Genomic DNA, 14,849 nt, shown 5'->3' on the forward strand with positions numbered 1-14,849 from the left:
GAGTTTAGAAAACTTATTTTCAGCAGTTTAATGTCTTCCTGATAATTGTCAAACGCTAGTCATTCTTCTGGTTCCGAAACCATCTTTATCAATTGAGAACAATATGTCGCAAATGTGACCTGAAATTACCGTAAATTCCACATGCATTTCATTGCCCATATTAGCGCTTCTACCTCCGAATGAAGAAGTGAAAGACTTGCTCGGACATTCCGTGCCCCTAGCAATCCATCAAAACTCGCTAAAGTGATGTACCAGCCTTGTCCTAAGAATTGTTTAGCCTTGTCCTAAGAATTGTTTCTTATCTTTCCATGAGCAATCTATGAAACACCATTCCCCTGGTATTGTTGGTACAATTCTTTCATGTAATTGATTTGCAACCCTCTAATTATTTGTTACATGTGCCTCCGTCCAAAGTGTTGATTCTAATTCCGGTAGTTTAAGCGTATCTCTTGGATCAACATCCAAATTGCTAAAAACTTTGTTGTTTCGACCTTTCCAAATATACAATAATATCCACGCAAATTGGTGATCCTCCATTTTGGATTAACTCTCCAAAAAAGATGATCCATATTTTTATGTCTTATAATCTATATTTACTAATTATTTATTTTACTATACATTTTTTCAGATAAATGTTTAATTTAGTTTTTCCAATTCTAATATTGTATATTTACTTATTTTGTATTTTTCCTTATACTGTATATTTAGTTATTCTAATATTACGGTAGATGTTTAATATAATACTTGTATTTCTTATATAGTATATTTACTTATTATTTATTTTACTATACATTTTTTCAGAGATATGTTTAATTTAGTCTTTTCATTTCTTAATTGTATTTTACCTTTTTTTTCTTATACTATAAATTTACTTATTCTAATTTTCTTGTTTTTATATCAAATGATAATATTATGATAGATGTTTAATGTGATAAAAATATTATCTTATATTCTATGCTTATCTTTCTTATATTGTATATTTACTTACAAAATTATTTGAAAATAATAAAATGTTAAACTATATATTTTCAGATAGACTTTTAATGTAGTTTTTTTATTATAATAAAATTTAAAATTTACATTTACTTATTGTATTTTTAAATAATAAAAATGTAATTTTAATGTAGTTTTTTAATTATAAATTATTATAGATGTTTAATGTAATATTTCTATTTCTTATATTGTATATTTACTTTTTATTTATTTTCATTATATTGTATATTTACTTATTATTGTTTAATGTAACATTTCTATTTCTTATATTATATATTTACTTATTATTTATTTTTCTTTATATGTATTTTTATTTTTATTTTTTGTTAATGCCACGTGTAATCTTTTAGAATAAGTTTTTTCCGCTGATGTGGACGCTCTACGGAGCCTCAAAAACTCTCTTTTATTAGTATAGAGATTCAAACGCTGTCGTTTCATACAAAATCCACTGGAATGTTCCGGATTAGTGTAGTCGAAGATGCGATGGTTATTATTAGTATATGATTAAAATAAAATGGGTTTCAGCCTGCCCATTTGCCACACCAAAATACAAGTCTGTCTTAATTTTCAATAAAGTTAAAACTTATTTTTTAGAATGGAGAGAGCATTAATTAGTTAGCGTTGGGATGTATGAAGGTCGGTTAATGCAAAAACGAAAGGTTGGCATTTCTGTAAAGACGAAGAGGTACATTCGGCAACATGGATCCTGCGTGAAACAAGACCCAAAAGGCCCATTAAACGAAATTCAAAAGGCTCACGAAGGTCCATACCTGTCAATCCAAGGGCCCATTACACCTAGATGGCTCTACCTTAGGGCCCATTACACCTAGATGGCTCTACCTTTGTTTATGCGTTGATAATAGATAAAATGACAAAAATAGCACTAAATCAAGTTTTTGTTCCCAAACTAGTACTTAAGGTCAAAAGTCACAAAAATAGCACTTAATGTTTTATCAAAAGTCACAAACTTAGGGTTTAGAGTTAAAGGGTGAAGTTTATGATTTAGGGTTTAGGGGTTAGGGTTTAGGGTTTAGAATTTAGGGTTTTGGGTTTAGAGTTTAGGGTTTAGGGTTTAGGGTTTAGGGTTTAGAGTTGAGAAATGAGGTTTTAGGGATTAGATTTCAAATTTTGAAAAATAAAAAAATTAAAATTTTCAAAGATAAACTTATAAATGTGCTATTTTGGTCATTTTAGTTTTTGAATGCTATTTTTGTGATATAAACTTTAAAAAATGTTATTTTGGAGATTTGCCTTTATAATATTCGGAGGCAAATCACAGAAGAGAAACCTTTATATTGAGTTCACATTTTAAAATGCGTAAGACCTTTTTCTAGTGCGATTCTTTGACAAACCGAAGGAAGTCAGATTTATTAGACAAGTCACAAGAGCACAAAAGCTATCATCTTCTTCAGCAAAAGTGTGATGTTCCCTTTTTTCTTTCATTTCTTTTGTTCTTTTTGGAATTTCATCCCTTTGCTGTCCTCCTCCATTATAATCCTTTGTTTTGATATTTGGTTGCATTCGATCCATGTCCATGGTTTTGATTTTTAATGTAACCCTTTGCTTTACAGAAACAAGATATGGGGGTTCACGGTTTTACTGCAGATCAACTGTTCGTTGAAATGTCTCTTTGTTCCCATCTCCTACGTTATGGCCCATGTGGTAACTTTTCTTTGACTCAATACTCTGTTTCCATTTTCATGTTTCTTCCCACAAGTCATAACAATATGAGTAGAATAATATTGTAAGATGTTAGAGTCAAGTAAAAGATAAAGAATATATGTTTTCTTGTCAATAGGGGCCATGTGATTCATGAAAAACTGTGGAGAGACGGTCAACAACTCCGACTTGTTTGTCCCCAAGAAATCTATATACATCCAAACATTATTTAACAAATATTCTGTAACGACCCGGTTTTCACTAAACCGATATTGAAATTGGTTTGATTATTTAATTGGACTAAACCAAACTAATCGCTAAACCAAAGCGATATATATAAAACCGTATGCATCTCCTTCCTCATGTTAACCTAGCCGACATTTTTACAAGCGGAAACCAGCGGGGCTTTTCATCACCAACCACCATTCGTCATAGTCTTCATCAGAGGATCCCCACCGTCATGATCATCTCACCGGAGGAGGGTCTGAGATCCTTGCCGCGCCGGAGCCTTTATCAACCCTCGTCATGGCTGACTTAACCGAGAGATGGAGGAGGAACGATCTAAACTGGAGCTGTGGCGTTTAACACCATTCACCACCATCGTTAACCATGAGCCAAAGGAGGAGCAAGCCATGCCACCACTGACTCGTGCCGTGATCACCGGAGTTTGATCCAGCCACCATTATCAAGCCGTGTCCCACCACCGGAGTCATCATCTTCATTATCACCACCGGAGCCGTCGTCATGCCACTGTCATAATCTTGTTGCAATAGATCCATCGATGTTACCATGCTCTTTGCTCACGTCGGATCCATTCAATGGATAGCGTGAACATGCGGAGACTAAGAAAAAGAGAGTGAAACCAGATCCGTCAGCGTCTCGACACTACCAACACCGATCAGCACCATTATGAACCGTGAGCCACCTGAGTCACAGCTCCCGTCGACGGAGTCCAAGAAGCTTAAGCCGCGAGGTTAAGTACCATTGTTTTTGGTTCTTGTGTTGCAAGAAACATATATAACGTAAACCTTATTCATGCACATGCGCGCGGGATGCAATCATGCAACTTTAGTGTTACTTGTATTTCAAGTAATTAATTCTAAAGTTGGACTGAGTTTTGTTGGACGAGATCTTGGAGCATTTTTGTGATTCATCTCCAATATTAGCTAAGGTGAGGGTCTTTTCCCGAGCTTCTCTTACACGGCTTAGGACCTCGAATAAGTATAATTTATTTCTAATGTGTTCCGTCTTGTGAAATCGAGTCTGTCATTGTTTGCTTAGTTTTCTTTGCTTAACCGGAACTATGGTGTTAGATGGTTCAACAATGCTTGTTCGTTTATAATTGATAATATATATATATTTATAGTATATTGATGTGAATTGGATGATAGCTGACCATGGGTGTATCGGCTGGAGACAGTACATTGGGTGTGGTGGATGCTGCGACACAGCTTAGTCGACCTGTTGTGCCAAGGCTTGGAGGTCGATAAATCGTCTACGGGCGTGTGTTACCGAGCACATATTCGGTGGTGTTTTTGTCCTGTTAGTGGGCAGTGAGTGTGCACCTCGCTAGGACCATTGTTTGATCTCTGGGTACTTTAGGTACCGTGTTTGCAACGTGTTAGGATTAAATTATATTTATTCGGAGTGCTTTGTCCGGGTCCATGGACTTCGGGTTTAGTATCCCATACCTCACTGAGTGAATTCTCCGTTACTCACCCCTCTCTCTTCTCCATTTCAGGTGAGACTGACGAGTATATGATATTTGGACGGATTGGTGATACTGATTTTTATTTGGGTTTGGAGTGAGTGTAGTCGTGTGTATGGGCTATTGTGTTATGAGATATTGTTGGTGGCACGTTGTTCCCTAGATAGGAGGTGACGGGTGTCACATATTCCTTTTCCTTCTTCCTTATTATTAAATTATTAATCATCCCATCTTTAGTGGTTAACATTCATGGATATTGAATAGAACCATCAGCTAATCTAATGCAAATACAATATAGGTTACTTTATTTTTTAGAGGCAAAAACGCTTTTGTCACTTTGTCTATTTTGACTTGTATAATATATGTAGATCTTTTTTTTTAAATTGTTTTGCCGATTTGGTTGGAATTAGACGACTCGTAGGGTCTTTGTACACACTGGTACTGATTTGAAACCCACCACGCTTAATTTGTTCCCTTTCAATGTTAAAAGCTTCCTTGCTGAAAGATAGTGGAAGTTTCGCAAGTTTTATAGTTTCCCATGTCATCTTACATGTGAATAAGATTCACTTGGCTTCTCCACACAAAAAAAAAAATCCTTAGCTTTTGAGGCTATCTATCTCTGCTTAAAAGTTGAAACTGAAGTGTTCTTTTTTTAATTATTATAGGTTTTGATGGGCCATGCGGTTTCTGCTTCGGTCAGAAAGACGAACCTGCTGGATAATTAGAGAGTTAATTGGCACAACTGAAAATTTGGATGTTTGTTTATTATCTATCAACTTTATAAAGAGTCTAAGCTTTACCTTTTATACAAAACCCTAATTAATAATGATAAGCTGTTAACCATCAACGCCTCCTTCTAGCAGTTCCTTTTTAAATTCAGAAAAAAAAGTTAAAGCCCATATATATATAAGACCAATATGTCTTAATACCTATCTCAAGTTGGAGCATGCAGATCCTAATGTCTAACTTTGATAAAATCACATGAAAAGGTCGTCCACCATGTGCCTTAGTGAATATGTTAGCTAGTTGCACAGTCATATAAACATGTTTTGTTTAAGTAATGCAGCTTGAATATCATCTCTGATGAAATGACAGTCTCTCTTCACATTCACATGTTTCGTTCGTTCTCTGATGAAATACATGATTGTCTGTAATGTAAAGTGCATGCTTACTATCACACTATAAATCCATTGCACCTGAATGTATAATACCCATAAATACCACCATACCCTTGATCCACTTCAACTCTTTTAGTGCAGCCACCATAGTCCTATACTCTAATTCAGCTGACAAAAGAGATACTAGAGATTCTTCGAATTCCATGACACATGAGATGTCCCCATAATGGGAGCAGTCGTGAGCTTTTCTTTGATGAGGTTAAATGCGTGTGTTGCGTCTGGTGTCCAGTCAAATTTTCCGCCCCTCATACAGCTCGTAATTGGTGTCATAATGGAGCTAAAGTGGCTGGCAAATCTTCTATAAAAGGAAGCAAGACCATGGAAACTTCGAACATCGGAGACTATTCTTGGCATCGGCCATGATCGTATTGCTTCAATTTTTGAGTTATCAACAGCCAAGCCCTTGTCTGAAACCACATACCCGAGGAAGAGAACTTCCAAGACGCCAAACTCACACTTCTGCTTGGCTGCGTAAAGCTGTTGCGAACGTAACACGGACATGACTTGTCAGAGGTGTCTTTCGTGTTCGGCGAGGGAGGAGCTGAAAACCAAAATATCATCAAAGTATACGACAACGGACTTGCCAAGGACGTAATGCATGGTTCATAATACGCATAAAAGTGTTGGGGGCGTTGGATAGACCAAAAGACATTACTAGCCATTCGAACAAGCCTTCTCTGGTTTTGAAAGTTGTTTTCCATTCGTCTCCGAGTCGAATTTGAATCTGATGATAGCCGCTCTTAAGATCAATCTTTGAAAATATTTTTGCCGAGCCAATCCGGTCCATAAGATCATCCAAACGTGGAATAGGAAATCTATAACGGATGGTGATTTTGTTTATTGCTCTGCTATTGACGCACATGCGCCACGTCCCATCCTTTTTTGGAATCAAGAGTGCTGGAACCGCGCATGGGCTCAAACTCTCTTTAATATGTCCCTTGCGGAGGAGATCCTCGACTTGTCGGCGTAACTCTTCGTGCTCTGCGGGACTCATGCGATAATGTGGTCGATTAGGTAATGTTGCTCCCGGAACTAAGTCGATTTTAACTCTTTTTGTGCAGCCACCATAGTCCTATACTCTGATTCAGCTGACAAAAGAGATACTAGAGCTTCTTCAAATTCCATGACACATGAGATGTCCCCAACTGTATGAACCATCCATTCAATGATCTTCAAGTAATAGGACATCCAACGCAATCTGAGTCACACTAGCCTGTAAAGTAAAAATTACATTCAGCTTTTAATAAAATTCCTAGTCTCGGACATCTTTTTAAGTAGAGAACAACTCTCAGTGACCATCTCTAGTGACAGTAACGGAGTTGGACAAGGACAGAGAAAACATCTCTAGTGACAGTGACCATCAATATCAAAAAGAAAAATCCCACGGCGAAACTAGTGGTTCAGACGAACAGCTTCAGCAAGATACTCTAAAGTAGGCATGGGATTCCGAACCGAAACGAACGGTCCGAACCGAACCGAACCGAGAAATACAAAATTCGGTTATTGTTCGATTAGGAGGAAGAAACCGATCGGCACAAGTTTAAATTATGTTTGGTTATTGCATCGGTTCGGTTCGGTTCGCTAATTCTGAACGGTTAACCGAAAATAAACCTACTATATAACCCTAACATAATTTTCTTCTAACCTAAACGACCAAACCTAATTACTTAACCTAATCGTCTTTCTCTTCTCTCAAACCCGAGCCTCTTCTTCTTCATCAGATCCTCAATCACGCTCATCTTCTTCGTCTGAATCTTCCATCTTTGTGACACGAGGTAAGATCTTCCTTCTCCTTCTCTTATTTTGTGTCAATTTCAGGTTGTTGATTTGGTTCTTATAATGGGGTATAAAATGTAAACTTAAACTTTAAATGTTTTGTGTTTATCGATTCTTATGATGGGGTTTCTTGTGGGTCTTAGTCTCTATTCTAACTGCAATTTGTTCATCTTATTAGTGTCGTTGGATGAGTTGATTACTGTCTTACTTTCTTTGTTATGAACTTGTATTAGTAACATTTTATTTTTCAGATGTCAGGTTGTGAAGACAATGATGAGATACTTGGAGATGTAGCTTGTGGAAAGAAAAGATCAGCCACTGAGAGATCGAGCACTGACCTTCATCCGTTACCAAAGAAGAGGCAAGCTCATAGGGCATTGGTGTGGCAACACTTCATTCAAAAGGAAGATAACTTGAGCCTCTGCAACTGTCGGTGCTGTGGTCAGGAGATCGGATGCGATACTAAAAAGAGTGGAACTAGCGCAGTGATGAATCATATTAACCGGTGTAAGTTGTTCCAAACTTTTGAGGCGAGTGGTGGTCAGCAGGGTTTAGGAACTGATAGCGGTGGTGTAGTTACTGCGGTGAAGTATGATGTTGGATTGTTTAGGAGATCTGTGAATGAGATGATTGTGTTGATGAGCTGCCGTTTTCTTTTGTGGAGTCAGAGGGGTTTAGGAGGTTCTGTCACAATGTATTGCCCATTGATGTAGCGGAAGCTTTGTAGTATAGAACTAGAGATCCGTTGATTTTGAGAATACCCAGAAAACTAGAATAGTCACAAAGATCTTATTTAGTCTAAGAATGCTTAAGATCAATGTCTTCTTAAATTAATTGAGATCACCAATGATCTACCAAAAACAAGGAACAAATAGAAAACTCTCAATTTTATTAATCAAATCATAAACTCATAAACTACATAAAACCATAGCCTCAAAGACTATATATAAGAAAACATAAAAACCCTAAAACATTAGAGACAATTATCTTAATAATAAATAAACTCTAAATAAAACACTAAATAAATAAGATATTTATTCTAAATATCCTCTTTGCATCACCCATGTATACAGTTCACTGCAGAAAAACAGCAACAGAAGATATATTTGGATGTTTATGAAGGAGAAATCTAGTTTGAAGCACTTATTTTGCTCTGACCAGAAGAGAGTCTCCTTAACCACTGACATTTGGACCACTCCTACAACATCCTACAGCTACATGGTAGTCACAGCGCACTGGATAGATAGAAATTGGGATATGCAGAAGAGGATCATCAGCTTTAACCCTGTTACAGATCACAAAGGAGAGACCATTGCTGAGCATCTGAGTCAGTGTCTAGTGGATTGGGGAATTGAGAAGGTGTTCACAGTGACAGTGGACAACGCTAAAGGAAATGACAAGGCATTGCGTCTGTTCACTGAAGCTTGTAGAGAACTAGGACCTAATGCGCTAATCAAGGATGGTACATTGCTACACATACGTTGTTGTGCGCATGTACTGAACTTGATTGTCAGGGATGGTCTAGCTGAGGTGAAAGAGAGTGTAATGGCTATTAGGAATGCTGTCAAGTACGTTAGATCATCTGGTACACGGCTTCAGTCCTTTCAGCTCAGGGTTCTTACTGGAAAGGTTAGTAGGGGGAACTTGTCTCTGGATTGTGTCACACGCTGGAACTCTACATATCTTATGTTGTCGGCTGCATTGAAATTTCGAGTTGCATTTGAGAAGCTATTGGCCGAAGACATGTTGTACAATGAGTACTTCAAGGAGTCTGAAGGGAATGGATAGAAAAGGATTGGGCCTCCAACTTCTCAGGGAGGGGATGAAGTGCATAGGTTAGTCAAGTTTCTTAAACTCTTTTTCGGAAGCACTTTGGCATTTTCAGCATCAAAGTCAGTGACCTCCACTAGTTGTTACAATGAAATTGTGACCATTGAGAGGAACATGATAGCTTTGAGCAACAACAGAGATGATCTTCTACGGATTCAAGCAACAGAAATGAGGACCAAGTTTGAGAAGTATTGGGATGGGCTCATTAATATGAATCTACTTGTCATCATTGCTAGTGTCTTCGATCCTAGAAACAAGATGCAATTTGCATCTATTTGTTTCGACAAGCTTTATGGTAAGGACAGTGTGGAAAGTGCTCATCTCAGAACCTCCATTAGCACATTGATGAAACAGTTGTATGAGGAGTATGTTGTGAAGATAGGTCCACCATCTCAAGGTGATAGTACAGGAAACATGAGTGAGAATGCGGAAACAGTTGCATGCTTGTTTGAGATGTCTGATGACGATGAGGAGTATGAAGGGATAGATTCTTTGTATTCTGAGATGGTTTCAAAAGCTGCAAATGAAGAGGCTAGTAGTGAGCTTGACATATACATGATGGAAAGGCCTGTTCCTAGAAGTTCAAACAATATATATGGGATTTGACTACAATGTTCTATCATGGTGGAAGCGTAGTTCTGTCAAGTTTCCAATATTATCATAACTGGCGAAGGATGTGGTTGCTATTCAGGTATCTTCGGTTGGTTCAGAGACGGCTTTCAGTACAAGTGGTCGGATTTTGGATCATTTCCGTAGCTGCCTGACACCATATATGATTGAAGCACTTGTGTGTACACAACAATGGCTTCGAAATAGCATCAGTGCAGAAAAGCTTGCAAGCTTGACTCAGATGTTTGAAGAACTAGACTTCCATGAGTCTTTAGGTAATCGTTTGGGCATTTTACTCTTCATACTTATTTCTCATGTTTTCAGTTTGGCATTTGAATCTCTTTCTCATTATGCAGAGACTCTAACAATACCAGAAGAATTGAACAATTAGAGGTAAATTATCCCATTTTGCTGTTTTGGAGTCTTTGGTGGCTTTGTGTATGTTTTAACCATTTTTTTAAACTTCTATAATTTGCAGGTTGCAGTTCGAGACTGAGGAGATGATAGGTGAGGAGATGATGGTGTTTTGTTTTTGGTCTCTCACTACTTTTTTGGACTTTTTCAATCTGTTTTAGAACCATATGTGTTTATGAATCTATGCCTCTTTGTATGTGTGCAAAGAGTTGTATATTCAAAATGATTGATTTTTTGTTTATGTTGTTGATTGAAAAAGGATGAATGTTATATATTTCTTTTGCTATTTATTTGTCAATGTGCTAATGTTTTATGAAGTTTCAGGTCTAAACCGAAAATTAGGCATATCCGAAACTAATTGAATAACCGAAAGTAACCGAAAATAACTGTTTATTTTTGGTTATTCGGTTAAAAATCCAAATTCGGATATTTTCGGTTAGAAAAACCAAAAACCGATAAAACCGATTTCCGAACCGAACCGAACCGAATTTAGTTTCGGTTAGTTTCGACAAAATATCCAAATTCCGAACTATCCGAAAAACCGACCGAATCGAACCAACTATCCGAAATCCTAGGGCTACTCTAAAAGTTCCAACTTCACCAAGAAAAAAAAACTGTTTTACATACACCAAACAAGCTTTACTGAAAAACATAAACAATGAAGAAACAAGGAAAAGCCGAAACGTGCGTATGTGTACATATATGTGGTATGCTTCGTACATGAGCTGATTCAAAAACTTTGAATCAGAGATGATCTTCTTCATCATCATCTTCTTCAACCCCCGCGGGGAAGAATCTCTTTGAGGGTTTCCTGGAGGCTGGAATTTGTAACCATATAGTTAACTTTCCTAAACCCTTCACCATAGACAGCTGACTCATCTGTTTCTATCTCATACTTGTAAAAATCCACCAGCTTCTTCTCGAGTTCAGACCACACCCCTTTCTTTGCCGCATTTGATGAAGAAGAAGAAGAAGAAGCTGCAGCAACATCAATAGGGGCGTATCTTTGAGTCTCCAACCACATGTGCCCTAGCACTTGGCATATTCCTTCTTCCAGAACCTTGTTCAAATTATTATGTCCTGTGACCATAACCAAAACAACACACTCTTTCTTATGTAAATCCTTGGAAAAGAAAACACTATTTGAGTCTTTTTTATTTATGACCAATACATACATACATACCATTGAGTCTAAGATAAGCATGCATCATCTCGTGAGCCATGATAGATCCTGTTAGTAACCTGTGTTAATTTTCAAGAGAGCTTTGATTTAGTCTAATAGGCACAGGGAGAGCGAGTATACCCAGGGTCAAAAAAGTGATGTTACCTAGGAAGTCCATATAAGATGAGAATTGCAGTGACCGGGCATCCACTCACAACCCTTTGAGATTCCGTGGTCTTTCCTGTTAGCTGCTTGTTCTCCCCCATCTTTGGCCCTTTTGACACCTTTTTATATATATGTGCGTGTGTGGAACAGAGAGTTTTAAGTCATGAATGCCAAAATCTTGTGCTGGACTCTAAAGCTAATGTAAAAAAAAAGCGTTATTTACATTTGTGACAATCTGCTCTTCAGACAAGCAAATACCTCTGGTTACCACACCATGCTGGTTGTCCTGCTTGTGTTGGAAACTTACAAGAGGTGTGTGAGTGAAAAAAAGAAGAGATACATATATATATAAAGAAATTATCAGTTAAGAAGGTATGTACTAACGATCTTTTCTTCCTCCTCAGCTTTATTCAGGGCTTGTTTCTCCACCAAAAGAAGAGAAAACTCTTTCTCAACTGGCAAGAACAAGCCATGGAAGAAGTCACGGATTTCAAAGTGAAGAGGCTGGACTTCGTCAGTATCCATAACCGCTGATTCCATACATTCTAGACATAGCCACCTTCCATCATCTAGCATTACGAAATCCGTTTCTCTAGGCTGCCAAAAATAAAAAAAACTCAATTCCTTTGACTCATCATCATCTCGTTTCCTTTCTTGCCGTGTTTTGTAAAGGGTAAAACTCACGCACCTCTAGCCTCTCGCAACTGCAACACTTGGGAGTTCCATCAGTTTCATGAGCAGGGCAGTATATTTCCTTCCAGAAAGGATGGCTATTGTACTCTCTAATCTGTAAGAATAATAGTTACATCAAATCCTCAGTATCGTGAAAATTACCAAAGAGGAATCCATAACATAGCCAGTGTGTATACCTTCACTTTCTCTTGGCAGACATAGCAGTACCGGTTATAGCAGTTTTTGTGGAACTTGCCTCTTGAGTTTGAGACCTAAGGCAGTTAGTGATATCAATAAGAATACAAATGAACAAGTCAAGGAGTAGATTAGAATAACAACTACCAAGCAATTCTAAAAGGGATTTTTGTTTTTGCGTACATGGTTTTGAACCTCGTGGACAACAATTGGGTTGCGGCAAGCACCACAAGAGAAACATTCAGGATGCCAAGGAACACCAAAGACATCCACTGATCCTCCGTGTTCAATCTCAGAGTGGCAACCACCACACTTGCTATATGTATCAACATTCTTAAACAGTGTCAAGACATATTTTCTTATAAGAATGAGCAATAGAGGCTTACCTACGAGGAGGAGGAGGACTCACAGCAAGTTGTTCATCCTGCTTTAGTTCTTCTTCAAACTGTTTTCTTTTTTCTTTCTCCTTTACACTCTCCTCAGAAGTCTGTCCATCCATTTTGCCTTTCAAAGAAGAAGAATTATCATACTTTTGCCTTTCTCCTCTTTCTTGTGCATGCTCTTCTAAGTCCCTGATGCGCCTTCTTTCCTCTTCGTCTTCTTGAGATTTTTGAATGGCCAAAGCAAGCTGTTCATCTTCTTGAACGTGAGCATCATTCGATGACACTTGTTTGACGATATCAGTTTCAGCTTCAAAAGGATCCTGCAGGTTTAAGGTTAAGTCTTAAAGAAAAAAGGGTAAAGGAGGCAAATTGAAAGCAAAACATGGCTAGGACAAGCACAGATAATGATATATAACCTCAGAGGTGGAGGGTTTGAAGCAGGAGAAGCACCCCATCTATCTTCTTCCCCGATCTAGCGTCCTGCGCAAGGTATCAACCAATTTGTCATCAATGAAAGATTTACTAGTCCTAGCAAAAAAAAAAAAAAAGCATTTCATTTAACCGCAAGCAAAGGGAATTTAAATCAATTAAAACAGCAAGTCCACAGCATCATTAGGAAACAAAAGGGCTAAGATTAGAAAGACACAAAAAAACACAGATTGGTCAGAAACAGAAGAAAGAAAATACAATAGTAAAGGATGGTACCTGAGGTGTGTTGTCTGAAACAGAAAATGAGACCAATATATAATCAGAGAAACAGAAGAAGAAGAGCACGGCACTTGAGCTGCTAGTGGAATGCATAGTCTCCAACAACGTGACAAAAAAAAAAAACTCACATGGGTTTTTGCTAAATTTTCTCAATTTTGATAACGATGAAGAATCTCTTTATTAATATCAAACTTTAAATATAAGAGCATGTTTATCCGTGTCTTTAGTGAGGTTCTTAGTGCGTGGACTTCCACAAAACCCTTAAGGATCGGTTACAAAAACTACTAATTAAAAACTGATTTTAATGAGTTTCTTAAAATGTTCGTGAGTCCCACTGATTTGTGGCGGTCCGCGATTGGTTTGCTTTTTAATTTTTTTTTTCAGACAAAAAAAAACTTAACATTTCTTAGGGATAAACATGGTCTAAAGAATCAACTACTTAGATGAATGTAATAGGGGATCAAGTTGGCATCTAAATAATTACAAAAAACAAGTCTCATACCTAACCCCGTTGCTATGGCTTTTGGGTTTTTGGTTGGTTACCGCTGCCCAAATCAAAAAGCTTTTTCCTTTTTCTTTTCCGATCTTCCATCAGATATGTCACTCTCAATGGCATTTTCGTTAATGTTCAATCTTTCCCAGACGATTCAATCAAGGGGTTTCCCTCCCTCCTCATACGCTGCCGTTTTGATCAAAAATAAAATGGGCTTCCGGCCTATATTCTACATCAAAAAATACAAATCTGTGTCGACGTCGACCGATGACGACATGGCGAGTGACGTCTACCTCTCTTGATTCACACCGTACATTTCCAGCTCCACGTGTAAAAATTATTTTAATTGAAAAATAAATAAATGGAATTTAAAACAAAATTATCCTGCGCTGTAGTGTGTACCAACTACAAAAGTCATATTAATCAGTGGCTAAATAAATCTCCCCAAAGGACAGTTTACAATAAATTTCATTTTCAGCAGGCCTACAAGGATTAATTACAGAAATGATGAGGGTCGAGCAGATTTGCCAAGGACGAAGCTTTTCACTCACCAGGAGATTACGTTAGGTTCATAAGCCCGGAGGTTTACAGATCCAACAGACAGAGATATCTCAGAAGCTACACCTTCAAAAGCTACGAGGATGAAGATAACTTGTCTTCCAAGGAACAGAGCAAGTGGTTCAAGAACAAGAAGAATATGAACAAGTTTAAGAAGACAAGCGTCTCACTTGGAAATTCTCTCAACTCTTGTCTCCTGCTCTTGTTATCTTGCTTCCATGTTTGATTCTTTCTAATATGTACGAATATTTAATTATAGACTCCACTTCTTTAATTTCAATCCATCTTCGCTTTTGCTTTTGAAATAATTTCGAATTCCTTGTATTAATTAAGGTGAATTCAAATA

The 14,849-nt window shown here is 37.5% G+C and overlaps 1 protein-coding gene and 1 long non-coding RNA gene across 3 annotated transcripts; one reads left to right on the forward strand and one right to left on the reverse strand.

Moving 5' to 3' along the window:
• The first annotated feature begins 2,125 nt into the window (after positions 1-2,125).
• On the forward strand, positions 2,126-5,255 carry LOC106357668. Its single transcript, XR_007328462.1, has 4 exons — positions 2,126-2,410; positions 2,565-2,655; positions 2,792-4,254; positions 4,394-5,255. It is a non-coding gene; the product is annotated as an uncharacterized LOC106357668 (long non-coding RNA).
• Positions 5,256-10,745: 5,490 nt separating this feature from the next.
• On the reverse strand, positions 10,746-13,635 carry LOC106357664 (protein DA1-related 6). Of its 2 annotated transcripts, XM_048767890.1 has the most exons (11): positions 13,450-13,635; positions 13,161-13,224; positions 12,748-13,064; positions 12,545-12,677; positions 12,364-12,438; positions 12,183-12,281; positions 11,879-12,091; positions 11,718-11,780; positions 11,495-11,613; positions 11,351-11,409; positions 10,746-11,247 (listed from the first exon to the last, which is right to left on the reverse strand). In XM_048767890.1, the coding sequence occupies exons 2-11, from the start codon at positions 13,197-13,199 to the stop codon at positions 10,943-10,945; spliced, it is 1,422 nt and encodes a 473-aa protein (XP_048623847.1). In that variant the 5' UTR covers positions 13,200-13,224; positions 13,450-13,635; the 3' UTR covers positions 10,746-10,942. The 2 variants fall into 2 exon arrangements, with proteins under 2 accessions (XP_048623847.1, XP_013652801.1); XM_013797347.3 differs by lacking the exon at positions 13,450-13,635 and having other exon boundaries at positions 13,161-13,327.
• Positions 13,636-14,849: the final 1,214 nt, after the last annotated feature.

The sequence above is a fragment of the Brassica napus genome, chromosome C9, assembly GCF_020379485.1.
Source record: "Brassica napus cultivar Da-Ae chromosome C9, Da-Ae, whole genome shotgun sequence".
In the NCBI taxonomy this organism is placed as follows: Eukaryota; Viridiplantae; Streptophyta; class Magnoliopsida; order Brassicales; family Brassicaceae; genus Brassica; species Brassica napus.